This window comes from Equus caballus, chromosome 6, assembly GCF_041296265.1.
Source record: "Equus caballus isolate H_3958 breed thoroughbred chromosome 6, TB-T2T, whole genome shotgun sequence".
Lineage (NCBI taxonomy): Eukaryota > Metazoa > Chordata > Mammalia > Perissodactyla > Equidae > Equus > Equus caballus.
In genome coordinates this window covers 80,798,093-80,825,328 of record NC_091689.1, presented here as the reverse complement: position 1 = coordinate 80,825,328, position 27,236 = coordinate 80,798,093, and the positions used below count along the sequence as shown (strand labels likewise).

The 27,236-nt window shown below is 50.7% G+C and overlaps 3 protein-coding genes and 1 long non-coding RNA gene across 6 annotated transcripts in view; 1 reads left to right on the top strand and 3 right to left on the bottom strand.

Moving 5' to 3' along the window:
• Positions 1-395: 395 nt before the first annotated feature.
• COX14 (cytochrome c oxidase assembly factor COX14) lies at positions 396-4,419 on the bottom strand. Its single transcript, NM_001433580.1, is given in 2 exon segments — positions 396-802; positions 4,359-4,419. A coding segment is annotated over 1 exon segment (174 nt). The 5' UTR covers positions 795-802; positions 4,359-4,419; the 3' UTR covers positions 396-620.
• Positions 4,420-4,865: 446 nt separating this feature from the next.
• On the top strand, positions 4,866-9,350 carry LOC138924807 (uncharacterized). The gene is made up of 2 exons (XR_011440073.1): positions 4,866-4,987; positions 8,805-9,350. It is a non-coding gene; the product is annotated as an uncharacterized lncRNA (long non-coding RNA).
• GPD1 (glycerol-3-phosphate dehydrogenase 1) lies at positions 6,592-12,595 on the bottom strand. Its single transcript, XM_001504241.5, has 8 exons — positions 12,504-12,595; positions 11,801-11,978; positions 10,808-10,948; positions 10,064-10,202; positions 9,709-9,821; positions 8,842-9,075; positions 8,515-8,621; positions 6,592-7,262 (listed from the first exon to the last, which is right to left on the bottom strand). Exons 1-8 carry the CDS (start codon positions 12,542-12,544, stop codon positions 7,166-7,168), a joined length of 1,050 nt encoding a protein of 349 aa, XP_001504291.1. The 5' UTR covers positions 12,545-12,595; the 3' UTR covers positions 6,592-7,165.
• An 865-nt stretch (positions 12,596-13,460) lies between these two features.
• SMARCD1 (SWI/SNF related, matrix associated, actin dependent regulator of chromatin, subfamily d, member 1) overlaps positions 13,461-27,236 on the bottom strand; it is a 15,267-nt gene continuing 1,491 nt past the window's right edge. The window contains exons 2-14 of one of the 3 annotated variants that reach the window (XM_023643527.2): positions 26,820-27,007; positions 26,479-26,521; positions 26,262-26,384; positions 25,656-25,778; positions 24,480-24,596; positions 23,089-23,190; positions 22,636-22,797; positions 22,448-22,545; positions 21,068-21,203; positions 18,783-18,905; positions 17,566-17,667; positions 16,832-16,882; positions 13,461-13,598 (exon numbers count right to left, since the gene is read on the bottom strand). In XM_023643527.2, the coding sequence (XP_023499295.1) occupies positions 13,485-13,598; positions 16,832-16,882; positions 17,566-17,667; positions 18,783-18,905; positions 21,068-21,203; positions 22,448-22,545; positions 22,636-22,797; positions 23,089-23,190; positions 24,480-24,596; positions 25,656-25,778; positions 26,262-26,384; positions 26,479-26,521; positions 26,820-27,007 (1,482 nt within the window). In that variant the 3' untranslated portion in view covers positions 13,461-13,484. Of the gene's footprint in view, positions 13,599-15,756; positions 17,436-17,565; positions 17,668-18,782; positions 18,906-21,067; positions 21,204-22,447; positions 22,546-22,635; positions 22,798-23,088; positions 23,191-24,479; positions 24,597-25,655; positions 25,779-26,261; positions 26,385-26,478; positions 26,522-26,819; positions 27,008-27,236 lie in introns of those variants that run through there. The other 2 variants (XM_023643529.2, XM_070271362.1) reach the window with 2 other exon arrangements.

Sequence of the window (27,236 nt, the reverse complement as noted above, 5' to 3'; positions counted from 1 at the left end):
CCCTTCCCCCTGGGAACTATGCCTCCTCCACTTCAGGCAATTTTGACAGGGCTGTTAAACAAGGGCCTCCGCTGTCCCTGACGCAAGAGCTGCGTGTGCAGCCACGCTGGCCAGAGTACCCCATTACCTGACAGAGTCATTGGTCCAGGAACGGTCACTGACCAAAGAAGAGCTCCGGTCATTACAGTCTTTTCAGGGGATTTATACAGAGGCTGGGACAGTCTTATCTCTGAGATCACGCGAGTTGATTTTACTACTCCTACAACTATAGAGCCTCCACTTCATGGGGGCTGAGAGCTCAAGATAGGGAAATCCAGTCTGTGACAAGACTGGTAGGCAAGGCCCCACTCTGTGGCCCATACCCTATTTTAGCACACAAAAACACCAAGACAGAGACATGGCGAATATTTAATGTCTGTACGCATGCCTCACCCTCCCATTCCTGTAATGATCTGATGGCCTCCCCAAAATGGCAGTACCAGAGAAAACATGCGCATTTTTTCCCAGCAGGGTTTGAAAACTATTAAGGCCCTGGTCCTCTTGACTTGGGAATGATCGCAGGTGAGGTCTTTGCACAGCAGGCCTCAAGCCTCTCTGCTCAGGGAAAAAGCCCCCCAGTCCTACAGGGCTCCTGAGGTCTTCTGTTCTTCCACGGCCTGGCGCCGGGAGCTGCGCCGCTGGAAATAGTGGTAGGCGCGGACACTGCAGAGGTAGCCCCCGTACACAGTGAGCAGCATCATGGAGGTGGAGAAGGTCTTGTAGCCAATGTCAGCGAGTTGCTTGGCAGTTGGCATGTCGTCCCCTACAAAGACAGACTGGATTTAGACCTGAGGATGGGGCCTCATCTGTCTAGCCCACTTCCCTGTTTAGGGCCATTCTGTGCCTTCTGCACCCTGCTTAGTCTGTCTGCTTAGTCTATTCTGGACGGCCCCTACACGTATGCAGAGTCCTATACCGGAAGATACCATTCGGGAACTCTAAGATTCAAAAGGGCAAATAAAGTCTCCATACGAGATACAGAGACACAGCGGGAACCAGGGGCATCTGCACAACGTCACAGCTAACAGCTGGCCCTCCATGTTTGTGGAGACAAGTGACTGGGAGGGACCACCTAGAAACCTTCTTAACTGGTACATTAAGTGTGCATCAGTTTTTCTGGCTAGTAGGAAATTAATGGAAGTAGCCAGGAATTAAACATTAGCAGGGAATTATCCTCTTTAGGAGGATCAAATGGAAACGTGCTAGGCAATATCCAATTTGTTTCCCACAAAAATCATCTCATTCATGGTGGCTGGGCTCCCAGATTAGCCCTCAAGCATCTGTTTAAGCCAAAATGTACCTGAGACAGTGCCAACAGTACGTTTCTATTATTTCAATTATACTTAACCTCTACAGCACTGATTCTCTGTTCTAGACATGACACCAAGAACCTGTCCCAGGAGCTAAAAAGAAAGTAAGTTCCCCGCAAACTCTTAACTCACATTTGCATGAGATACATTACTTCTGATTTAACTGTTCCCTGGATATTCTGAGCTAGGGAACAAGAGAAAGTTTACTGCAGGAATCTCTCATTCTGAACAAAACGTTCCTCAATTTGGGACTCTGAAGGTGTTCTTAGGCTCCTCTCTGTTGACAGAATTGAAATTAAAAGGCTGACTGAAATTAGTGAGAATAGGTTTCTTAAGAATCAAGAATCTGGAAGAGGAAAAGCCCAGGATTCGCTGGTTAGGGGGTCGGGAGGAGGGTGAGATATCTAAACGCTTCGAAGAGTGAGTCCCATGGGCTGAACACTGCCTTTGAGCCAGTCCTTGAGGGTGGACCCAAGCTGAGCCGAGGCGCAGCTTCCTTGAATTATAATTACAAGTGACTATGGAAAGTGACATTAAATACGGTCAGAGGAAGAAAACCAAATGGCACAGGTTCACGATGAGAAATGGTTTTGTTTAGAGTTTCTGAGGTTTGAAAAGACCCCAGGTGTAAGAGAGTGAAGAAAATACATACACACAGAGCAGGACACTAAGGCAGTAAGCCAGTTCCCAGCAAAGAGATCTCAGCCTTCGACCTCCCCGTCACTTATTCTTTCTCCTCCTAGCCCCCATTACCGTGGCCAGACGCTATCCAGTTATGGGACCACCTCTTCAACGGGCTAGAGAAAGAAGGCTGGAAGCATTCACCAGCCAACAAAGAAACAGGATGGTATAGCTTGGCTAGAAGTGACAGCACACCTACTAACAGACATAATCTTGGTGTCTAGAACCTCGCTTCCTTCTCTTGTCTGATCTAACTTGAGATTTCTCCTATTTTCAAATTAACACAAACTCTTCCTAGACCCTGAGCTAAGGCAGAGCAGGAGAAAAGGAGAGATCAGATGCAGAAGTGATTTTGGAAGCAGAACAAGATTTATTTACTAAATAGATTAGGGCAAAGCTGAAATTACCTCCTGGGTACCAAGTTAGGAAACTCAGAAAATGAGAAGAAACAGGTGCGTGTCACTGTGTGTGTATGGGGGTGGGCGTGGCAGTGAGTGTCAGACAAGAAGATCATGAGCTGGGTTGTGGACATGTTTAGATTAAGATGCTCAACACAACGCTCCCGTGATGATGTCTACCGGGCAGATGGATACGCAGATCTGGACAGATCTCGGCAGAGAGGCTAGGCTTCAGTTACAGATCGAGGTAACAAGTGACAACAAAGCAGAGGATAAGACCAGAAAGAGAGGCCAAGGGAATGCCAGTTGGAAGAAGGAAAACAATTACGGGGAAAAGGCAACATCTGGAGGGCTTTTTCATTTAACTACATCCCCCTTCCTGGTTGAAAATCACTGCTGTGTCAGGTCAGTGCCACTGACAGAGGCGTGCTGTATCTTCCAGGTGTGCTGGGTCAGAAGGAAAATCGGGAACCAGCACAAAGTTAAGTGCTATGAAGACTGGTGAGACGCGATCAATGGATGGGAATAGGTGACTAGCTCACCAGTAAACCTGGTGTGGAACTAGTCAATTTAGTGCACTGAACTGGAACAGGCATTAAGTAAAGAGCACAGATTCTTAGCCAGCGCCCCAGCAGGCCCATGAACCCCATCCCCCAAGGTTCATGTGTCTATGCATTTTGGGGGGACAGAGAGAAACAGATTATTAGAAGGATCATAATCCCCTCACTCCAAAGCTCAGAATCAATATTCTTGTGATCTGCTGGTTAAGAGAACGGGAGTGACAGGGCAGCAGCCCGAGAAGATAACAAGATCAAGGAAATTGTAGTTTTGTTTTGCTTATCAATAAGGAAGATTCGAATATGTTTGAGAGGGGAAGAAACTGGTGGCTAAACTGAGGATAAAAGTGAGCTGGGCGGGATGGAACAAGATCCAGGACGGCCCAGGAAAAGATGAAATTAGAAGCCCAGGTAGAAAGATTACCCTTGGAAATGAGGGAAACTTTTGAAGTTAGCAGGAGAACATTCTCATCTGAGGGACATCCATTTTCTCAGCAAAGCTCAAAGCTGGGTCTGTTATGGGGGTGATAGGGTTAGATCCAAGGTTTCAGAAAAACTGGAAAAAAAATGGCGACCCATTATGATGAAAATGCCATGGGGCGCAATCTGCAAAGGTTATGTGGCTCTTCTTTTTCTGCCCCTAAACGTGGGAAGACCTCAAGGCTCAGGTTTCTCCTCTAGAAAACTCTCCCTGACATGGGTCCATTCACCTCAGCTTAGGCTGACTCATTTATCTGTCCCCCTTTTACACGTGCTATGAAGGCCCCAGAGAAGAACACGGCTTCTGTCTCAAAGGAGCCTACGATCCGATGGGGATAAGCTACGTATCTCAAATTATTAGGGTAGAAGACGGCAGCAACCAAAAGAGAAGAGGCATTGTGAAAGTTCAGATAAGGTGGGGGCTCAAGAAAAGTTAGCAGAAAGTGGGGGGATGGGGATGGGTGGCGCTGTCTTTTTAGAAGGGTGGGCAGGATTTATACCAGTAGAGCAGAGGGAGGAGCAGAGCATTCCAGGAGTTGAAAGCAGCGGAGGCGTGGAGCTGGATAATCGATATGCATTGAAGGGTGCCCGGCAAACCACACAGCAGAGCGAAGCGGACTGTAAGGCAAGGAAGGGTCAGAGCTCTGGAGTCAGAGCGTGGAGAGCCAAGACGTCCGGCTGGAGTCAAGGTTCGACAGGAACCTAAGGCTGCAAGGAGCTCGTTGGGCTGGAAGCAGTGCAGATCGCGGCCTGTGGTCCGCGGCGCAGGATACGCCCGTGACCTCAAGGGCACGGTGACCTGGGGCACGGGAGGATGCACTAAGCAGAGGCCGGCCTGAGCGGCGCGCCTCAGCGGACAGGCGGCCCCTACTGGGCCCTAGCACACAGCGTACCTGGATGCTGCGGCTCCCTCCGGTCCCACCGAGGCCTCCACGGGCAGCGCCTCGCCGCCGCAGTCTGCGTAACTTCCGAGCGCAGCCGGGCGCAGCGCCCGGGGCCAGAGACGCGAGGGTGGCGGCCCAGGCACAACCCCGAACGCTGAGGTGCTATTGGTGCGAAAGCCGCCCGTGCTCCCTCCCGCCTGCCTCGCTCACCCTCTAGCAGTAGGCTCCCGACGCAAGAGAGGACACCCGGCGCCCAATTCAGCACGACCCCTCCCACTAGGGCGGGAGCCCGCGCGGGCCGCCGCTCCGGCTGGTGGCCGCCATTGAACTTCCGGCTTCCGGGCCCGTCTCCCTTCCTGTGGGAGAGCCCCGTTGAATCCTGGGGCTTGTAGTCATTCTTCATCGAGAGTCCGTCTTGGGTGACCCAAGCTCTGGAACTGGAACTTTTAGGATAGTCACGACAGAAAAGACGATCTTTCTCTCCGACTCAGAGAGTCAGCCAATCCCCAGCCTACGGCGCGGTGACATCCCCAGTAGCTAGGTAGATTCTCTCGCAGTCAGCCCTCCGGAGGCGGACGGCGCGCCCCCTGGAGCCTGGTGCTGCCTTCTTCCCCGTGGCTGGCTTCGGCCGAGCCCAGGTAGAAGCCCGATCGGCGCCGTGAAGGCTGAACTGCCGAGGATGCGGCAGGTTTGGCTGTGGCCGCAGAGTGGGCACAAGGGATGAGTATCTGACGTTTCTGTCCCATGCGTGACCTCCCCAATTGCAGGCGGCGTGATAAAGCCCCAAAGAAGCGCCGCAAAGGGGCTGGGGGGGGGGGGGGGCTGCCACTTGGGGGAGACTCCATGGGCACCCCTGTTAGGGGCCGGGAGTGGCCGGGGTTGTCAAGCAGGGGTGTTTGGTGTTTTTTTTTTTTCATTTTCTTTTTTCATACGGGGTGAGTGAAAACATATACATGCGGTGATCCACCACAGCATGCGCCCTACCACATGCACTGAAGTGCCCCTCCCCACTTGGCTTCTGGAAAAACCACCCTTTGTTGGGTAGACAAGTAGGCCTGATTTGGAAGCCTCAGATTCAGTTGACTGTGGAGTGAACCAAAGTAGGCAAAGGCATTGACTAACAAGGTCGCAGCTACAGCCACTCTGACCTCCTGGGGAGGCAGCTGTGGATCCAGTCGGTGCGCGGACTTGGGCCCAGCTAGATCTGGGGTGACTATGCCTCTCACTCCTGCTGCCCAATCCAGGCAGCTCTGCCCTGCACTGCTAAGACAGTTGAGGGGTTGAGAGGAGCCCGCCTCCCTGGTTTGTCGGGGAGTGAGGGAGGGTTAACATAATGCTGGCCAGGGCCACAGTGTGCCAGGTGCTGCCACACAGGGAGCTGAGACTCTGCTGGACAAGGCAGGAGCCTCTCTGTCCCTGGGGACTATTTATAGCCAGGGGCCCAAGCTGCTGACCTGTGACATTCCCCGGCTGCCACCGCATCCCAGAGCAAGGCCAGTGCAAAGCACACTCCTCTCCCTCCTCCCTTTCCTGTTCTTCCCTCACCCCGGGGGGGGGGGGGGGGGGGGCAGGGTGGTTTTAATTTTTTTCCTCCTCCTTGGGTTTCCCAGCTCCTGAGAGGTGCCGATGTAGTCAATATCTCTTAAAGCCTTCAGATGACAAAGGAGAGCTGGTCTTGGAATGTCAGGACCTTCCAACATGGGGACCTGCTCACCCTTCCTTACCCCTGCGCCACTCTCTGGCCCCCTGGCCTCCAGATACACATGCTGGTTAGCCACCTGGCTGCTCTGGAGGTGGCTGAGAAATACGGACAGGGTTTGGGAGGAGGAAAGGGGTAGAGCCAAGGGTGTGCTCAGGGAGACTGCAGCAAGAGGGACCCTGCTGACACCACCCCCGTCCTAAGCTCCTGAGGAGGGAGGCAGGGCAAATAACAAAGGTCACAGGGAGCAGAGTGATCTGAGCCTGCTATGAAAAGGTATAGCTCTGTCAGCAGATTAAATTCCTGCTCCCCAAAGAGGGTGCTGGCGGGGACGGTGAGGGAAGGCTTGGAAAGGTCATGCATGGTGGGGAGGAGCTGGCAGAGAACTAGGAACCAGGAAGTCCTTGGGGAGAATGACAAGCCCCAAGGTCAGAGATGCCAGCGTGGCAGCAACTCTGGTGCCAGGGCAGCCTGGGGGAGGGGAAAGGGGACAACCAGAGGTTTCCAAGGATGCAGACGTTGCTAGGAGAAGCTAGAAGGGGGTTGTTTGAGATCTTTGTATTTTGTTAACAAACACTGAGATCCATTGATGCTGTGTGAGGCCTGGCAGAGGTCAGAGCAAAGGGGTTCCTGGGGCCTATGTCAGCTCAAAAGCCCAGACCCCTCCCTGGCAGCCCTTGCTTCATCCCTCTTGTGGCTGAGGTACTTCTTTAGCCACTTAACTGGGCTTGGGGACAGGATTCCTGGTTGGCGTAAGGCAGCAGTGGGCAGGCGTGTCTCCCTTCTCCCTCTACCTCTCCCCACCCCCCCCCCCCAAAGCAGGCAGTACTAGGGCTTGAGTCTACCCCTCCCAGAGGACAGAGAGAGAGCCCAACATCTGGAGAGGGACAAGGCAACTCCATTTCTAGTGAAACGTAGTGGCAAGAGGCTGCAGGCTGCTTGGTGGTTCAGGATTTCGAAGCAGGTAGTTGGGCCCCGCAGCCTTCTGTCTTCCAGTGAAAAACTGAGAAGTGGCTGCTCCATGGAGAGTCCCAGAGATCCTGGTGGCCAGGTACCCCAAGCTTCTTCTTGTCTCCATTGGGGTAAAGAAGCTGCCTGGCCTGGGCCCCAGCCCCGCTCACACATGTTCTGGGTGATTTTGTAGGCAGTGGATGAATTCCCCCACTGGCTGGTTCTCGTAGCATATCTTATACACACCCATGAACAGAGGGAACCTAGAATGGGGAAGGAGAGACTCATATTAGCCTCCTGGTGTTCCCCTACCCGCCACTCCCCATCCACCTGCTAATCCACCACACCCCTACTCTCCCACCTTCGAGTTCAGGCAGACTCTGGCTCTCAATTTCCAGTTGCTGAGAATATGAACTTCCTAGCCCAGGGCTTTAGGATTAGGTTATTGATTGCCCTCCCTATCATATCAAACTCACCCGTATGATTCCTTGGCATGAATTTTTTGTTCCACTTGAGCAAGCCCCTTAACCTCTCTGAGCCTCAGTATCATCAACTGTAAAATGGGACCAATATAACAAAGCAGTGAAGAAGTGATTATGTGGGCCAGCCCAGTGGCACAGCGGTTAAGTTTGCATGTTCCACTTTGGCAGCCCGGGGTTCACCAGTTCGGATCCCGGGTGCAGATATAGCACCACTTGGCAAGCCGTGCTGTGGTAGGCGTCCCACATATAGAAAAATAGAGGAAGATGGGCACAGATGTTAGCTCAGAGCCAGTCATCCTCAGCAAAAAGAGAAGGATTGGCGGTAGATGTTAGCTCAGGGCTAATCTTCCTCAAAAAAAAAAAGAAGTGATTATGTATTAGGTGAAGGTGCTCAATAAATGCCAGTTTCCTTCTTCCCATCCTCTTGCCCAGGCTGCTCCCTTTACCAGGGGGCTGTACCCTGACCAGCCACGAGCAGATCTTCTGAACCTGTTTCATACTCTCTTAGTCTAGGATTCTTTCGCAGATCAACAGAGCTCTGCTCTGACCAGCCCATCACCCCCACTGTCTTTGTGCTCCCTGAAAACGAACACCTTGAAGCACAGACCATCTCCTTACACCTCAGCAGCCGGGACAGGAGTCAGGGGTCAGAAGGGTTGGCCTCGGGGGAGCGGCTTAGACTGGGGTGATGGACAGAGAGGCAGGACAGTCAGATGAGCTTATTCCTGCGGCCTGAGAGCTTCAACACCCATAGCAGACGACAAAGAGGAAAGGACGGAAGGGAGGTTACGCGGAGGGCTCCAAGCAATGTGATATAATGAGCACTGGACTGGAAGGAGTTCAAAGACCATGAACTAGCTGGGGCACAGTGGGCATGCCAAACTCTCTCCAAGCTCTGGTCTCTGTCTGTAAACAAAATGACATTTCCCTCTCTGCCCACTTCACAGACTGAGGAGGGTTCAGAAGATGATGAATGGGGAGAGCGCTTCTGGCTGTGGTTCTCTCCACCAGTGGGGCTGTGGCAGACACTTACTTGTCCACCAGGCCTTTGTGCTGGAGGATGCTGTGTAGCTCCCGGGCTGTCTGGGGCCCCTGCAGCTTTTGCCCATTCAGCATCTCTTTCTCCAGCTGCTCAATGGACTGTGAAGAAAACAGGATGTGTGGATGGAAATGGGAAAGGAGGGTTGTCAGTGTGAGGTGGAGAGTCTGGGGCTCAGATGGGAGGTGGGGTCTTAGAAGGAAAGAAAGGCTGGGAATGTTCACAGCAATATGGTTGTGCTCAAGAGATCCTCAAGTCAAGTTCCTCTGTGTTGATACCTACAGGGCCCACCCTCTGCTCTCCCTTCTCCCCGGGGCCCACCTTTCCTGTTCGGGCGAAGGCTTCAGCCACCTTGCGGTTCCGCCCTCCGTAGCAGGTAGTGATGAGGTCAGCAACACCGCAGCTCTCCAAGAAGGTGGCAGAGGACACAGGGCCACCGCAGAAGAGCTTGGCAAAGGCGATCATCTCCATGAGCCCCAGTCGGATCACCGCCGCCTTGGTGTTGTCACCAAAGCCCAGCCCATCACAGAAGCCAGCCCCCACGGCAACTATATTCTTTGGGGAGTAGAGGTCACGGGTGAGAGAGGATCCTCTCCTGCAGGCCCCACTTGGAGCCCTCAGCACCTGCCTCATGCTCCTTCCATCAGCCATGACACACCCCCTGAATAAGTGAAGAACAGTGGAGGGGCTCCTCATCTATTTCCACCTCTTGGTTTTCCTGCTTGCTTTACCCACTTCTTTTAGCCTGGGCTTATGCTTCCTGGCTCCCCAACCCTGTCCCATACTCCATCCTTGATGACATTTCCTAAAAACCAGTCTTCTCTCCAGGATTCAGAGTTCTGGTCATCAATCTGAGTGTCTTGGACATCTTGTCTCCCATTTGGCTGGGTGCTCCCCCATGGCATCTCCTCTTCCCCCTGGACCACCCCCTGGAGCCAGAGATAGAGATGTCCCTCAAGGGGCTATAGGGAAAAAAGAAGGGGGTCCAATGTCTGATGGTGAGTAACTGGAAGGCCTGAATGATCCTGGCCTTCCTTCTGCAGCTCTTCCTATGTGTATGGGACTTGATGGGGAAAGGGAACAACTGCCCAAGAGTGAGAGTCTGGAGTACCAGCAACCTCGTATAGCTGCTAGGCCCTCTTTCAGGACTTTCTCCCTACCCCATGGCTGCCTCTGCACCCCTCTCACCTTTAAAGCCCCACAGATCTCTACTGTGTCCACTTCTTGCACCACGGTGATGCGGAAATTGGGTGTCTGCATCAGCTCTTTCAGAAGCTGTCCTTGGGCCTCGTCCTTGCAGCCTAAAGTGAGGAGGGGACAAGGTTTTAAGGGGAGACTCGACTTTTCCTCCCACACCTGCCGTAAGCAGGACCTGCAACCCTTTCCCTGGAGGTGTCCCAACCCTCCCTCACCTCTGATACTTGGGTCTTCTTCCTTTGCCTGCCTTATGGGGAGAAGATGGCTAAGTTGGGGGCGGGGGGAGTATGGGGAGGCGCTATAACAGGAGCTGTGTTGTGTATGTGGGTGGTGGTGGGGCTCTCACCAATGGTTGTCTCACAGAACTTCTCATCAGCCACCTCGCTGGCAATGTTGGCCCCCATCAGCACACTTATGGGGATGCCAAGGCGCTCCCCAATCACTTCAGAGATGAGCTTCAGCCCGTTGGGGCCCTCGTCTACCCCCTGGGCACAGGATGGAGCTCAGGCCAGGTGCCCTTTATGCCCAGCTGAGGGCTTCCCACCCAGAACTCCTGCCCCTTCCAAATCCACTGTTCATCAGTGTCCCTCCCAAAAAGTCTTGCCCAACCAGCCAAAGCTTGCTGTATTGAGGGGATGGCATATGAAAACAAACCCACCTGAAAACTCCCCTTCCACAGCCCCTCAACCAACCTACCTCTCCAAGGCAATGTATCCCCTCCACATCCTTAAACAACCTGCTCCTGAGTATCCCAGACGAACTTCCATCCAGGCCACTGCGCCCAACCACCTCCTCCTTCACACCCCTCAAACCAGTCTGCTTCTCACACCCCCCAGGCATCCTTTGTACACCTGCTAAACTCCCCAAGATGTTTGTCTCCAAACCCATCTCTTATCCACTCCCCAACCCACCTCCCCTTCCCAACAGCCCCCAGCATCTGACTGTTTATCGAGCCTCCCTGAAGCCAACTCTCTTCTCTCCAGAAAAACTCTTGGCCCACTTCTGCCATTTTCTGTTCTCCTCACTTCACCCACCCTGAGCCCCACAACAGTTAGCTGCATCCCCATCCACATGAAGGTGTCCCTGGCACCTTAATGAGAGATATGCCAATGGCGTTTGCCTTCAGGTGGCCCTTGAGCTGATCACAGATCTTGCCGATGAACTGATGGGGCACCACAAAGATCAGGATGTCAGCATCCGCTGCAGCCTGGACCACATCTGGCACAGCCACCTGTGGAGGCGACCAGTGCTTGTGGGCCTGACAGACTTCTTCTAGCCCCTATGGAACCCCATTCGGGAGATCTAGGAGCCAAAGAGTGAGGCTGGTGAGGGAGAAGGAAGGGCGGTTTGGGGACTGAATCTGAGAGGGCTGAAATTGTAGGAATAAGACACTCTATTCCCTCCTCCTAGCCACCACTCCCTCTGGCTCCAGCTGTCCTGGGCTCTTGTGGACTCCTGGAATCCTCCTCCCAGCACTCTCCTCGCCCTTGGCTGTGGGACAGTGAGGGAGGTCAAAGGAGGCCTGGGCTTGGCAGGAGGAAGAGGCACAGTAATTTCATCGCCCTGCTCCTAAAGGCCCCAACTGAGAAGGGAGAGCCCCAGTCTTCCTACTGTCTTCTCTGCTCCCCCTTTCCAGGAGGTGAGCGAACCACATGGCTTTGACTAGAGACCTTAAGTCCAGGGAGCAGGGTCCAAGTCTGCTAACAACGCAGTGAATGAGTAACAGGATTAGAGCCTGAGGCAGGCACTACCCGGACCCCAAGTCTGGGAGCCAGAGAACCTGTCTTTGGTTGCTGTGGAAACCAACTTCTTTGTCCTCTTGCCCTCCCTTTCCTGCCTGGAAGCCTGTAATTGGTGGGGGGTGGGGGGTGAGGGGTGTGTGTGGGGGGGGTACATTCAGGTTCTCCTCAGTCCCAGAAAGACCCCAGGGGAGCAGTTTGGGGGCTGTGCAAAGGGGTGCCCTGTGCATGGAGCAGCCCTCCTGAGATGTTTCCCAAGTCCAGGCGGCACCTGAAATGGCCCCCTCTCAGCAGGAGGCACCCTCCACTTCCCTTTCCCTTCCTTGCAGGGTGTTGGGGCTCACCACATTGGGCGGCAGCTTGTGCCCTGGCAGGTATTTGACATTCTCATGCTGCGTGTTGATGATCTCTGTCAGCTTTCTGCCCCCGACGTCTTCCTCAAACACCCACATGGTCACTCGTGGGTCAAAGTGTGCCAGCTGGGCTGCATTGCCACCCACAATCTTGGCGATGGCTGAGCCCCTGGTGGGAGGGGGAGCACAGAAAGTGGAGGAGTCGGGCATGATGGAGGGAATGGTGGCAAGGGAGGGGGCAGTGTTCCACCTCACGATATCACAGCAGTCCGCCAGATTATTTACTCGCCACCTTCCTTGTCACCCCCAGCCCCGTGAGAGTGTGTCCCTAGTGACCTGGCAGTAGAAAGGAGACTCAGTCTACCTCACACTTCACTGCTGGAGAAGGGGGCCAGCCTTCTGATCTCCCCACCCCCCCAAACCCAAGCAGCTTTTCAGGCAGGGAGCGCCCTGGAGGCTCCCTTCCTGTGGCGAACAGGTGCAGCTGCCCAGGCAGGCAAGGGCCAGAAGAGGTTTGGACACGTCTGTCCTGTGGGGGTAGGCACAGGAGAAGATAGAAGCAGCGATGGAGCAGGAACCGGAGGGCATTTCCTACCTGCTGTCTGCCTCCTGCCCACCACGCCTCCATCCCAAGACCCTGTGTACTTGGGAGAACCCTCCCCTCCCCCCAATACCCCTTGACAGAGCCGCCTACCAGTTGCCGGAGCCTACAATGCAGACTTTTTTGCTGGCCATGGTGCCGCTTCTCTGCCTGAGCCAGCTCGGTGCCACACTCCCCAGCTCCTCTGCCGGCTAGGAACATATAACACTGCCACACGTGGGTGCAGCCAAGCCCCGCCCCCTAGGGTGGGTGGGGAGGGAGCACCCAGGGAGACAGAGTGCCTGGCAGAGTCAGGGAAAGGAGAGGAAAGCGTAGAGACAGGTGGGAACCAGGAATGGGACAGAGACCAGGCCCTTCTTTTCCTCTTAGGTTTGCCAGCTGACAGTGCTGGCAGGCTTCTTCCCTCGGCCTCAGCCCAGTTTCCTGCCCCTCTCCCCGCAATGGTCTCATTTTGAGGTCTGCCAAGAAATAGCCCAGATAAGGAGCAAGTGACTGGCCCCCCCTCACTCCCTCCTGTCCCCCAGCACTGGAATAAATTGTATTCAGCCCTACTAGCAGATAGAGAAATGTTTTCTTTTCCAAGGGAGGAATCGCCCTGCATATCCTCCCTGGAGCCCCCAAAACAGCTCTATGAGTTTGTCCTCTAGCAGTGACAGAGACCACGTCACTGGCCCCACACTAGCTCGTCTGCAGGGCTGTGGGTGAGTGGGGTGAGTGGGTGTGGGCCCACTTTTAAAGATAAGACCGCATTAAAAGGTAAGGGCCTGCTTTGGAGGCCACCCAGCCAAGGATAAGGGAGACCCCAGGAGCGCCGAGTGACAGTCACCTCAGTTACCACATCTCAGGGACTCACCAGTGGGCTCTCCTCACCTCAAAGGATCCACACCTGAATGTTTTCCAGGAAGAGAGGGTGGGAAAGGTGTAAGGTAGAGGCTCTAATGCCAAGTGGCCCACAATTCTCCTTTTGTAGACTCTGGGCTTACAGAAGAGGACAGGCCAGAAAAGAAGGCAGCCGCGTGTTCGCTGTCTTTGAGAGGCTTTGAGCTCCCTTCAGTTCTTCCTTGGGTTTCCAAGCTACCACACTAGGGGCTCCCTCAGGTTAGTGGCGAGTTTGCAGAAGCCAGAAAGAGGAAGGGATGCAGGACCTGCAGCAGCTGTGACCTCTGTGGAGCTTTGTGGTCTCAGATCCTGTAATTGAGAGCAAGTGGGATGTGTGATTTTTGGGGGGAGGGGGAGAACGGAAGGAACACACTGAGCAGTTCAGGGCTCTAATTGCCCACAGCCATCTGTTTCACTAAGAGGAGGAGCTCTGGTTTCTAGGCTGATTTGGAGAGTGGGGCAAAGGCCCCCAAAACTCCAGCTGTCTGTGCACCTTGGCCTAGAGGGCAGACACTGCTGTGTGCTCACATGCTGACCTCCTGGCTTGGCACACTGCTTAGTGGGTGTTTCCATCCCCCTGGGCCACTGCTGGCTGGCGAGAGGTCTGAGCACAACCACTGGGGCAGGGTAAGTGGGCATAAGGTCACGACTTGGAAGAAACGGTTTCCTAAGTTCTAGGAACTGCCCAGGAAAAGCCCACCATATTGTCTGCCCATCACGAGGGCGTTCCATAGGGGAACATACACAAAATCGGCGGTTGATTGTTTCCCTTAGGAACAAAGTTGTGCTTACTAAGAGCCAGCCTCCCACAGATCACTGTGACTGCACTGACACGGAGACAAAGACACCAGCACCAGGCTGCCAGCTGGGAGCACTGATTATGGGTGTTGGAAGAAAAAGAATTCTTCTGTCCCTGGCACATATGATAGGACCCCCAAAGAATAGATGTTCATGCATAAAATAACTCCCTTGTTTTTGCCTAAATGCTTCCATTTCTCACTTTGCCCCTACAAACACTTTTAGTGTGGAGACAAAGAATTTGTTCATTTATATAGGAATAAAAAGTGTGCAGAGATTCAAATTTGGCTCGTCACAGGAAGTTATCTGTACCACTAGAGCTCTTTTCCCAAGAGCAAACTGCAGATTATTTGCTTGAAATTAATAATGGTTCATCAGCCATTCATTACACATGTAATTAGCCTGGGTAAAAACAGATGCCATTTCAATGTCCTTGACATCAATTTTTTCCACTCCAAGTTATCACCCACACACACTCTTCTCTGCTTTCCCTACTCAAGTCTGATAAAACCCCAAGTTCCAGATTGGGAACATTGGTTGTATCCTTGGTGAGTGTGATTACATAGGGGCTAGACTTGAGTATTCCCATCCATGGAAGCAAAGGGTAATTTTTTAGCTACAACTTTGGAATGTGGCTGCACTCATCCTATGTTCTAAAACTCCTTCTTGGGTAGAAGCAAGCTACATAACGGCACAAACGAGGAAAGTAATGATCCACCAGGTGGGGACGCAGGCACATTCTGATGAGAACTGCAGCAGAATTTCATGCTTGTGCTAACAGGACTATCAATCCTGAGCAGTCTTCTCAGCTCTGCCAATGAGGGCTTGGTTGTCTACAGTATGAGAATGACAACACAGCACTTGCATGGTGACCTTAAGAACTGAAATCTTGGAGCCAGCCCAGTGGCACAGCAGTTAAGTTCACATGTTCTTCTTCTCAGTGGCCTGGGGTTCGCCGGTTCGGATCCTGGGTGCGGACATGGCACCACTTGGCAAAAGCCATGCTGTGGTAGGCGTCCCACATATAAAGTAGAGGAAGATGGGCACAGATGTTAGCTCAGGGCCAGTCTTCCTCAACAAAAAGAGGAGGATTGGCAGTAGTTAGCTCAGGGCTAATCTTCCTCAAAAAAGAGAAACTGAAATCTTAATCAGAGCCATGAAAGTGGGAGCTTAAAGAATGGCAGGCACAGGGGACACCAATGTCTTTAGCTGTGCAGGCCCTGGCCTGTGTCTAAATAGGAGCCCTGAGAAGTAGAACTCTATAGGACGCTCAGGTTCGTAAGCCTAAGGGAGGACAGGCACCCAAGGACAACGCACTCAAGCTCAGGAGAAGGGAGAAGACGGTAGTGCCACTGTCTTGTTAGTACCTTACTAAAGGGAACTGGGGGCAGAACTCCAACATCTACTGATGAAGCCCAATAATCTCAACCAGCACCTGGCCTGCTTGGACCCCCGGGGCTGACAGAGCAACCTCTAAGGTAAGAACCTGAGGCCCACAGGGTAGGAACCTCATTTTCCACATCCCCTGTGCCTAGCACCACAGCTGGCACACAGCAGATACTCAATAAATACTTGTCAAGTAAAATAAGCAAACACCACGAGCACGTCTAGTGGTACTGGAAGAGAAAGAGCTCAGGGAAGAGCTCTTAGTAGGTAGGGTGACCCATCCTTTGGAAGATTCTTTTATTAAAACTGGGTGACATCGATAAGGGGACGGTACAAAAAAAATCTTGGTCCATGAAAAAAAACATAATTCAGTTAATAAAAACAGTTATCTTCAACAGGGACACTGTATAGGAGTGCTGAGCTTCCTTCTCATGGTTCCAGCCCCAAGGACAGAGGTTGTCCAGTGTCACTGTGGGGAGAACCTTTCAAGGGAGGGGTGGGATAATGGCAGGAAGGAGAAGATGGGGAGAAATTCTGCTGTTCCCACTGCGGAACACACAGGGACATGGAGTTGGGGGATGTGCTCGCAGGAGCCTGAGGAGGGGGTGGGGAAGCAGGGGCTTTGTCAGTTCTGTGGGTTTAGTGCCCATGCTGAACGGAATTCCCCCTCTGTGCCCAGCTGTCTCCCACCCTGCTGTGTTGTCTGCGAGCCTGGGATAAGCTAACTCGGGGTGATACAACCTGGAAGGAGAATCTGAGGCTCTCCTGGAAAGATGCAAAACCATCTCAGTTCCAAGGGGCCAAGATCACAAGGTCCTGCTGCTACCTGAGGGGTCTGAAGCTTTAAGGGCAGGGGCTGGGGAGTCACGATCCTGTGAGGCAGGGAGAGGCAGAGTCACAAACCCACTCAGAGCTCTTCTCCAGCCCTAGGCGCTTTCACTCCTCAGTGCCCTAGAAGTCACCAGTGGGTGTCAACTGGGCAGACAGGGGTAGGAAGACAGGGATGGCCCAGGGCTTTTACCCGTTTGATTTCAGGCCTGTTTCTCCATAAAGGGATGGGGCAGGCAGGGTGGAGCGAATGAATGAGTCATACCTCCAAGCAACAGCAGGAAGGAACAGCCTCTGCTGGCAATGACAGTACCCCAGGTTAGATCCCTGGGGCTCTGACAGGGAAAGGCAAGATTCCCCCACCCAAACGCCCTGGGTTAGGACAAAGAAGGAATCCCAAAAAGAGCAGCTACAGGGAGTGTGCTGGGAGGGAGCAACAAAGAACAAACTCCAATACTGATGTGGACCCCCTATGAGGGAGTAAGAGAAGTACTGAGACAGCAGGCCCATCCAGAGGGCTGCGGACTGACCTGGGGCTCAGTGCTAGAGGGCAACAAGTGAACGGAGAGTTTGCTCCAAACCTGTGGAGGGAAGGAAGGAAATTGGATTCTGTTCTCAGGAGAGCCAAGGTCAACTAGCTTATAGAGTGCCCCTAGGCCTGAGTCTCGGAGAAAGGGCTAAAGCTCCCAACTCCTGGGTCTCCGAAGGGCAGGATCAGGGCAGCCAGTCCCCTTGAAGACCACCTGGCCTTAGGCCCAGTCCAGTCAATGCACTGATTACCACTACAGGTTCTCTCTCTAATACTATCTAGAGGTCCTATGTAGACCAGGGGAGGGTAGAGGCACATGGGAACTTTGTGGGGCAAAGGGAAGCTGGGGGTAGGAAGGGATAGGGTGGAGAAGAGGGTAATAGGTGTCTTGTGAGACAGAAACATGAGACCCTCTTCATTCTGGTGTTGTCCTTGAACCAACAGCATCCCCTGGAAGGCCCCAAGCAAGACCAAGGCAGGTGCTATGAGGCAGGCAGCACAGGGCCCAAATAAAGAATCGGCGCAGCCACATGAGGGCTGTGGGAGAGGCCCTATGTATTTCGGATTCCCAGGGCTTGCTCTAATTCTTGTCGTCTCTGCTGCACCTAGGGAGAAAACAGTGGAGGGAGTGGAAGTTGAGACAAGCCAGAAGTTGGTACCTAAAACCAGTGACCCCCGTCAGCGGTGCAGACCCATTGCCTTTTGTTAGTCTCCCCTGTGAACCCAGGCGTCTACCTTGGAGTAGAAGTATCGGCACACGGCCTCCTGAGCCCAAGGCTGGAAGTAGAATTCAGCTCGGCGCTCTTCCTCTGGGTTACCCACCACGTCGGTCATGGTCTGAGGGAGACGGCATGGGAAGACAGAGGAGAATAGACTGTTTCTTTCCTTCACATCTGTTATGTTATGGACTGAAGTGCATCCCTCTAAAAGATGTCAAAATCCTAACTCCCCAGCACCTGTGAATGTGGCCTTATTTGGAAACAGGGTCTTTGCCAGATGATCAAGGTAAGATAAGGTCATTAGGGTGGGCCTAATCCAATATGACTGCTGTCCTTATAAAAAGGGGAAACTTGGACACAGGGACAGACGTGCACAGAGGGAGACGAAGTGAAGACACATGGAGAATACCATCTGCAAACAAAGAAATGCCTGAGGGTGCAGCAAGCTGGGAGAAAGGCCTGGAACAGTCTCCCTCACAGCCCTCAGAAGGAACAACGCCTGCTGACACCTCGACTTCCGACTTCCAGCCCCCAGAACCGTGAGCTGATGAGCTGCTGTAGTGAAGCCAGCCAGTGCGCGGCACTTGGCAAACCACCAACACAAACGCCAAGTCACGCCCAGCTACCAACAAGCCACTGCCTTCTTCAGGGACACTTGCTGGCACCCCGTTCCCTGCCCCTCTGCTCAGCCTCTATAATTGTAATCACAGTCACCACAGGATAGGCAAGAACTGAGGGCACGTTTCACACACTCTGTGCCCATTCCTCCCTTCTTGCTTGATCCCATGGTGCTCCCTCTGGGAAATACCTCAAATCCCAAATTCTCCACGGAGCCCTTCCCAGCTATCCTAGCCTCATTGATCTCCATTCTCTGAATTATCTTATTGGTACTCATGAGTTCCAATAATGTCTTACAGGATTTACTACTTTCTAAACCATATTAGCCTAGTTTCTCCAAACAGAGTGCATGCTGCTTTGAAAGCAGAGATCAAATTTTCCACTCTGCATCCCCTACGATATGGTGCAGAGTGATAGCACAGAGTAGGTACCAGATAAACACCTGATGGTTCCAACTCCATTTCCCTACTTTATTGTAGAATGGACCCTGGAACACACTAAAGGAGATCTGGTCCCTCACTTCCCCCTCTGGCTCTTCTATCAGTTGCTACAGAGAGAAAGCAAATGTGTGCCTCCCTGACCTAAGTCCCTTTGCGCCTCTCCTAGGTTCTTTACCTTGAGGTCCCGGCACTGGGACTGAAGCCAGTCGTTGATGAAACCCTGAGGGTCTCTGGCAAAGCTCAGCATGAATTCCCGCTGGGTCTTCAGTTGATTGATAGTTTCTATTGTCTCATGGATCTGAAAGGAGGAAGGAAGCTCATAACATTTTCAAACTGGGAAAACGCAAAGTAAAATGGCAGACAGTGTCTGACATCTCCATTGGCCACCCCAAACCTAGGTAGAGTGCCACTTAGAAATAGCGCTTCTGCCCAGAGCCCCAGCAGCTCCGGCACCCAGCACTCTTTCAGCAGGTAATTTGCACTGTGTCTCTATATACCCCACGTGAGAGAAGTTGTCCTTCTAGTCTCCACAGTATCCACTATGGATGAAGCTACAAGGTGAATACTTAATCCACAGCACAAATGGGTCCAAAAACACTCTCAGATAAAAAAGAAGTGGTATAGAAGCCTCTCTGTCTCAAAAGCTGTGGTCCATAGCTTTTGTTCTCTGCCCTCTTATTCTCCATACTCTTTTTTTTTTTTAAGATTGGCACTTGAGCTAACAACTGTTGCCAATCTTTTTTTTTCTGCTTTTTCATCCCAAATCCCCCCAGTACATAGTTGTATATTTTAGTTGTGGGTCCTTCTAGTTGTGGCATGTGGGACGCCGCCTCAGCATGGCCTGATGAGCGGTGTCACATCCACGCCCAGGATCCAAACCGGCGAAACCCTGGGCCGCCAAAGCAGAGTGTGCGAACTTAACCACTCTGCCATGGGGCTGGACCCCTTTCCATACTCTTTTTCTTTTTTTTTTTGAGGAGGATTAGCCCTGAGCTAACCGCTGCCAATCCTCCTCTTTTTGCTGAGGAAGAGTAGCCCTCAGCTAACATCCATGCCCATCTTCCTCTACTTTATATGTGGGACACCTGCCACAGCATGGCTTGATGAGTGGTGCCATGTCTGCACCCGGGATCTGAACCCGCGAACTTTGGGCTGCTGAAGCAGAATGTGCGCACTTAACTGCTGGGCCACTGGGCCAGCCCTCTATACTCTTTACAGCAATTTCATCTACTTGTATGTCTTCTATTACTAGTGACAGGGTAATGAGTCCCCAGTCTGAAGACCAGAATCCATTTTCTAAACTCCAACCAATCTAACTGCTTGACATCTCAAGGTACCTTAAACTCTCCAAAGCTAAATTCACTACCTTTCTCTCAACACTTGCTTCTCCTGTTCTCAATCTGAATGAATACTACTGTGCACCCAAGCGAAAATCCTGGGAGTCACTATAATGCTTCCTTCTCCCTCATGCGCACCCCACCATCCCCCTCCAAAGTGTCCGAATCCCTCAGTTCTACTCTGACACCTCTCAAATCTGTCTGCTCATTTCCATCCTCACTGTCAGTACCAGAGGTTTAGGCCCTCGACATATCTCATATGCATTACTGCACCGGCCTCCTAATTGGGCTTCCTGCCTCTACTCTAGACCTGCCCCTGTTACAACTACCAACTACCTCTCTACCTTCCTGCCAGTGATCATTCTAAATCTAAATAGCATCAGTCCCTCCAGTCTTCAGGACAAAGTACAAACAGTTTTCCCTGTATCAAAGCTTCTTCTTCATTAGGCTCCTGCTTCCCTATCCAGTTTCCTTTCTCCAAACTTCCCATCCCTGGCACGCTGAGCTGTATCTAGCACACTAAATGGCCTGGGCAACTTGAACATACCAGGCTCTCTCTCTTATCTCTGGATCTTTACATACCCTGTTCTCTCTTTCTAGAATGTCCTCTGCCTCCCATGCCCCTAAGCACCACTATCCTTTCTCCCCTTTTGTTAGCTCCCACTTTGTCCTTCAAGATTTAGTTGGGGCATCAACTCTTCCAGGAAAGCCTCCCTGTTCTCCTTTGTGTTCCCAGAGCACTTCTGACTTTACTTGCTTGGACTATGTCTAATAATGTCAATGATAATAATGATAGTAACAACAGCAGAAGCTACTGTTTGTTGTTATGTGCCAGATACAACGTTGTGTCTTTACATACATCGTCTCGTTTAATCCTGGATAACAACCTTCTAAAAATAAGTATTATGGTCTTTATTTCACAGACCAGAAAGTGAGACTTAAAACTATTGAAAGGTATAGGCAGAATCCGAATTCGTGTGTCTGGCTCCAGCCAGCACCAAGGAGTGCCTGGCATATAATGGGTGTCACTACATTTTGAATGAATACCAAAAATCAAAAGGCAGCCTAGAAGCTGTGATACAGCGCTTGTGGCACCCGAACTACCTGGAGCAGAGGCCCCTACCTTGTTGTCTAGAGTAGCAATCTCCTGCTGGCTGGCAGTAGACAAGAGGAAAGAATTCATCTGGGTCTTCAAGGTATCATCCACTTCCACATCAATGTCATAACAAGCCGTCTTTTTCTGATCATTCGGGTCAACACTGGGGAGGAAACCAAAGGGGCCTGGTAAAGGGCTTGTACCCCAAGACCTAATTACACAGCATCAAAAAGATGGCCCAAGAATGAAGGAAAAGGGGTTGACTGCAAAAGGGCACAAGAGAAGTTGTGGGTGTGACAGAAATGTGCTCTACCTTCCTTGCAGTGGTAGCTACATGGTGTATACATTTGCTAAAACTCATCAAACTATATTTTAAATAGGTGTGACCTATAGTATATGAACCTCAATAAAGTTGATTTTTAAAAAAAGTCAATTGGATTCTATTAAAATTGGATTCAGTAAAAAATCAAATAGTACAAAAGATATCCAGTGAACAGTTTCTCCCTCCCCTAAGGAAAGATACTTTCAGCATCTTGTGTACCTTTCTGCCTGTTAAACTAAAATTAACCCTGAAAATAAATTCAAACAAAACACAAACCATACAAAATAAAATAAAAAGTGGCCTAACTTTAAGCACAGGAATACAGGACAAACTAGCTTCTACTGACCCAGTATAGAGGTTGTAGGAATTACTACTGGCTGAGTGATGGTTCAGGGTCTAAAGAAAGGAAGGCCTTTATTGGAATTAATATGGAGTAAGGGAAAGAAGGCAGAGACTACATCTGACCACAGGGACATGCTGCTTTGAGGAGGAAGTGCCTTCCTTCGCTCCACATCTGCCTAGAGATGCCCTGTTCAACCATCTTCTGAAGAAAAACGCAGATGGAGATAAGGCAGTGCGAGTCTCTGATTGGAATATCCCACCATCCGGAGAAGAGATGGTCACCCATCAGTGATGAGCTGGTAAACGTGTAACAACTGATTTTCCAAAAGAAATGAAAAAAAAAGGCCCTGATTTGTAGCATTTGTCAATTTCTGTGGTTTAAATATTCCCAAAATGGTTGATTTCAAGCTGCCAACACTACATCACGGATAAAGGAGCTGGGAAGAGATGTGCAGTAACACATCATTACATAGTATTTCCACGATACAGACACAATAGACATAAATAATCTCAAAAACACAAGTAACTCCTAAGATATCATAAAATAATAAGGAAATTATAAGTTTTTGAGTTATATATTGCCCTCATTTTTAATATAACATATTTAACTTTAAGTTTATATATTTAATTTTAAACAACGGCTTTGTTTAACCCGCTTGCAAAATTCCTGAAAATTTGACAACTGGCATGTGCAAGCAGGTACAAGCCAGCTCCAGCATGCCGCCTCCCATATACATGCTTACCTGATGACATGGTTAATGATGATGGGCTCTGGTGGCATAAGCAAGGCGTGGAGGCGTTGAGGGATCTCTGAAAACTTCATACGCTGAGACTCAAAGATCTGAGGGAAAGAGTAGAAGCAGCTAAGAAGTTGGCATTTTGAGCACTGGTGCTCCACAGATGCTAGCAAAAGAATGGGTCCTTTTCTCACCTGCTGGAGGTACTTGTCACAGATGACAAACTCCCGCTCATGAGGGTCCTGGAGCTTATGCGTCTTAATGTATTGCCACAGTGCTTGGATGATCACTGGACGGGTCTGGGTGTGGATGCCCAGGAGCCGAGCCAGGCGAGGGTCTAATTTAAACTGGGGGGGCTGCAGATAACCAAAGAGTACAGAGATGAAGGTAGTGAGCTGGGGCTAAATGCATTTTGGGGTGCATAGCATGGCATACATTCAAGGCATTCAACAAGCATTAATGTAGTGCTTTCTTGGGGCAGATAAACACTAGGAGGAACTTAGAGATGACTAAGACCATATCTTATATTTAGGGAGCTTACATTCTGGTGGCAAAGTATCCACAACTAGACTTAAACCTTTAAATGTCAGACTGCTGATGGGATGTAACTGTGAAAGCAGGACCCCCCTCTCATCACCACACAATACCTGGTAATCCAGCATCAGCAGGACAGTACACCGTACATTCACGTCTCCTGGCCGCTTCACCTGGAAGCCATCCGTCTCCTGGGTAGTGGCGGTCCTGTGCCACTACAGAGAGGAAGATGTCAGGGGGTGCTCTCCCAGAGGAAGAGCTGGGGTGGGAGGGAAGAGCTTCTGTAATGACTGAATATTCAACTTTGATTACTGAGGCTATTGGAGAAGAGCAATAGCATGAGACATTTTTAAAAACTGCGTATGGCTTTGGGATTACTGTCTGTGTATACGTAGATTAACCTTTTAATTTTGACTATTCAGGGTCGCATTTAAATTAGCCTGAATTTTCAGTGATAATTTTATCCACAAATGGACAATACATACTTGCACAGTAAAATAACGTAGCTATCACTTACTGAGCACTTACTATGTGTGAGAGTATTCTAAGACATTTACTTGGATTATCTCATTTAATTCCCACAACATCCATACAAGATAGGCATGATTATGCCTATTTTAGAGATGAGAAAACTAATGCTTAGAAGAGTGAAGTAGCTTGTCCACGGTCAAATAGCCAATAAGTGGCAAAGCTGCGATTTGAGCTCTGGTGCGTCTGATTCTACAGTCCACGTTCTTAGTCACTATGCTCTACTGCTATAAAGGTAAGGTAAACATATTTACAAATTTCTATTGATTCTATGACTTACGTCCCTTATTAGATGGTAAAGACCTTCCCATGTCTCTTAGTGGTTGAGGTTAAGGGGCTGCGGCTACACTGGCAAAGAAAGGAGCAAGTTAAGTTCACTTGGAGCGTGGGACTGTCTCACTGCGGTTTTGACTGCATCCCGAGGAACACTATCGCTAACATGACCCACAGACCACTGTGTAATCAGGCACTATAATAAATGATTTCTGATGATTTGGCATGTGAATCTAAACAGAGCAGGGACCAGAAGGAAGTCCCAGATCTATAAAGGTAAGCTTGGCAAGGACTAGAACCCTACTAGTTAACCCCCTTCATGACAGCACCTAGCAGGAAAAAATGCGAATGGTGTGTGGATTACTACGGCTCACCATTATTAATCAGCAAGATGCACAGATGGCCTGGCATGTATAAGAGGCCTCCATTAGAATTTCCCTTGAAAGTGGGGGCAGCAATCAGGACAGTTACATTAAAAAGGTGGGACAAGTCAGACTGCAAGAGCTCTTGGTTCAAACAGTACCAGAACTAAACACAGGTAGTGCCACCTGGAGGTCAATGTGCAAACTGCAATGGTAGTACTGTGCACCTGGTGTAACCCTTTATTTAATATACCTCCTCTCTCCCTAGGCATTAAAGTTTGGCTTCCAAGTCCATCATCCTCCAGTCATAGAGTCAACACCTAGAAGGCAGAACTACTCACTTCTACCAGATGGTTGTCTGGCCCATACAGGTCTTTGTCCAGTTCGATCACCAAGGACTTAAAAAAGGAAGAGAACTTCCTCTTTTGTTTGGTGGCATCATATTTGGACAAGGCTGACTAGAGGAGAAAGAGGAGAAGTCATTTGTTAGAAAAGGCCAGAAGAAATTCCCCAAGACAAAGTCTCATAAAAAAAGGAACCCACAACATCAATGGGGAAAAACTCAAAAACGTGTGCTGAGATGGCAAGGTAGGTATCTGTGAGTATTAAACAAGTCACAGCAGTAGCAAGAGAACCCCGAAGAAGCAGACTATAACATGTACAGGGTCACGGACTCACCCACCTCATGTCCCCAAGAGAAATGAGGCAAGTTAAGCCAAATCGTTGCACATAACAAAGCGAGTCTGAACCGAGAAAAGTCTGACTCTAGAGGGGAAATGAATCACAGGCAATAGGCAGTCAGAACAAAAACAGCTTTATTTGGATGGAATGACACCACTAGCAGATGGACTGGACCTACATAGAAAAGGAGGCTCTGACACTGAGCCCTGGTTCTCCTGCAAAAATGCATTCAAATTAGCTTGCCTGCGAACAGCTAAAAATAGACAGCCAGAGACTGTAAGGGAGGGAAAGGTGAGCTTCCCCAAGGAGCTTCTCGGGTGGGAGGTTTGGGGGCTATCACCTGTCTGCTAATGTTCCACATGAAGCAACAAAGACCCTGTCAGAGAAATCTATCCCACTTAACCTGTGAGATATCTCCAACAAAAGTTGGAAAGATGGAGGTGCCAGTGGGAATCAAGGACCTCAAGGACTCAGAGAGGAAAGCATGGCCTCAAATGCTAAGTGCAAACTGACTCGACTGAAAAAAAAACCAAACCTTACTAAATAATCTGCAGATATTGCTAAATCCCAATGGCCAGCACCATCAGGAGGAAGGTAAACAACAAGTCAAATCCCAGGACAATAAAGTACTCGATATGATAACACAGTGAGGGCCAAGCTGTGGGAGCCAGACACAAAGAACCATTGTCTTTTAATGCAGGGAACACTGTGACCCTCTCCCTGCTGTTTCCAACAGGAGCTGTGAGCACCAGTTATGTTTCCTGCCAATCAAACAACACTGCTTGTTCCCAGCAGCTCCCACCCTAGATGCCAACCACGGTGGACCTTGAACTCACATCCTCCAGGAGCCGTCCTTCTACCCGAAGCTCCCAGGAAGCCACCGTCCCTTCCCCATCCTCGGCATCTGACTTAGCCGGATTGAAAGTGTTAGAAATGAAAATTCGCAGCTTCCGTTTTTGCTGAGGAAGGCAGAAACAGGATTGATGGTGGGGCTTCAGTGGTTTGATGTTGAAGACAAGGGTCTCCCCAAACCCCAAAATTACTCCTAACAGACTGGCTTACTGTCTACCCAGTCCCTGGGGTGGGTGGATGGAGATTCCATCTAGAAGAGGAGTACTGGCCACTGGCCTGAGTGCAAGTGCATACACTGGGATGTCAGATGGACAAAGTCATGCAAGGTGCCAGGTTCCCAAGGTGGCAGAGCAGTTATAGCAAAAACACGGACAGGGTACATTTCTGGTGCAAGAGATAGCAAAAGTCCCTCCCCCTTTGCAGTTCTGTTCTTATGCTGCTAATGTAATTCTCAGTTCGTAGGCGGAAGGGAGAGATGTAATTTAAATGCCAAGGAGAGCTGTGCTGCGCCTTTGATTTCTCATCCTGAGCCTACTGAAGGTTCCCAAGTCCTCTCCTTTGGCTCTCTGCCTAGTCCTCTCCTGCGTTACCTTGATGGGACGTTTCAAAGCCTCCTGGATATCTAGCCGTTTCCTCATGATAGTCTGGTCCAGTTTCCTTTCAAAAGCCAAGAGATCCATATAAGCCTGGGATTCTGGTACCAGTTCACGAATCTTAGGAACAGAAAGATGTCATTAGGACCTAGAGCTGACCATCTCTATTCTCAAACTCACCGCACCTTCAAGAAAACCTACAGCCTGGACTCACCCTTTGAGGTAGAATTTTGTCAGCCATCTTCTTTTTCTTTGCACTGTTTGGAATAAATACTGTTATCAGGTTGGGATGGAACTAGCCAGAACATGAAAACAGGCTGTCAGCACCTCCATTTATAGTAAAGTGGAGGGACTGCAAAGTTTCCCTCAAATCAAAGACACGCCCCTCCTGCCCCCAACCAACACAAGGCATTCTTAAGAACGAGCACCCATCTGCTGACACAGCACCACTACCTCTGGGTTCAGGTACTCCCAGACCTGTGTCCTCACAGGCCTCCTCTTTCTCCTCCCTCCTTCCCTCCATTCCTCCCTCCCTCTGCCCTGGGGTCATCTTACTTGTGATTTCGATTTTGGACCGCCTGCTGCTGGACCTGCTGGATCTGCTGAGGTGCAGGTCTCTTGCGGGACTGGTCCATCCCTGACTGGGCCAGGCCAGGTCGGACTGAAGGGTTCCCCCCATAGCCAGGGGGTCCCATGGAAGGTCCCTGAGGTGTCATTCGGCTGCCTGGCAGCATACCTGGTCTCTACAGAGGGGAGAAGACCCAGAGATGTCATGGCTTCCCCTACTAACCCCACCAAGAAAGCGAAAGGGGGGGGGGGGCGATGCCTGAGTTCTTTGAATGAAACAAGGCTGGGGGTGGAGTGGAGCACAATGGGAGCCGAGCCCTCTGTCTCTTTAAAACATAAATAACTGGAGCTTCCTCTGTTCCAGTTGTGATTCTACAGGAGAATATAGCCCAAAAGCTAAGAGAT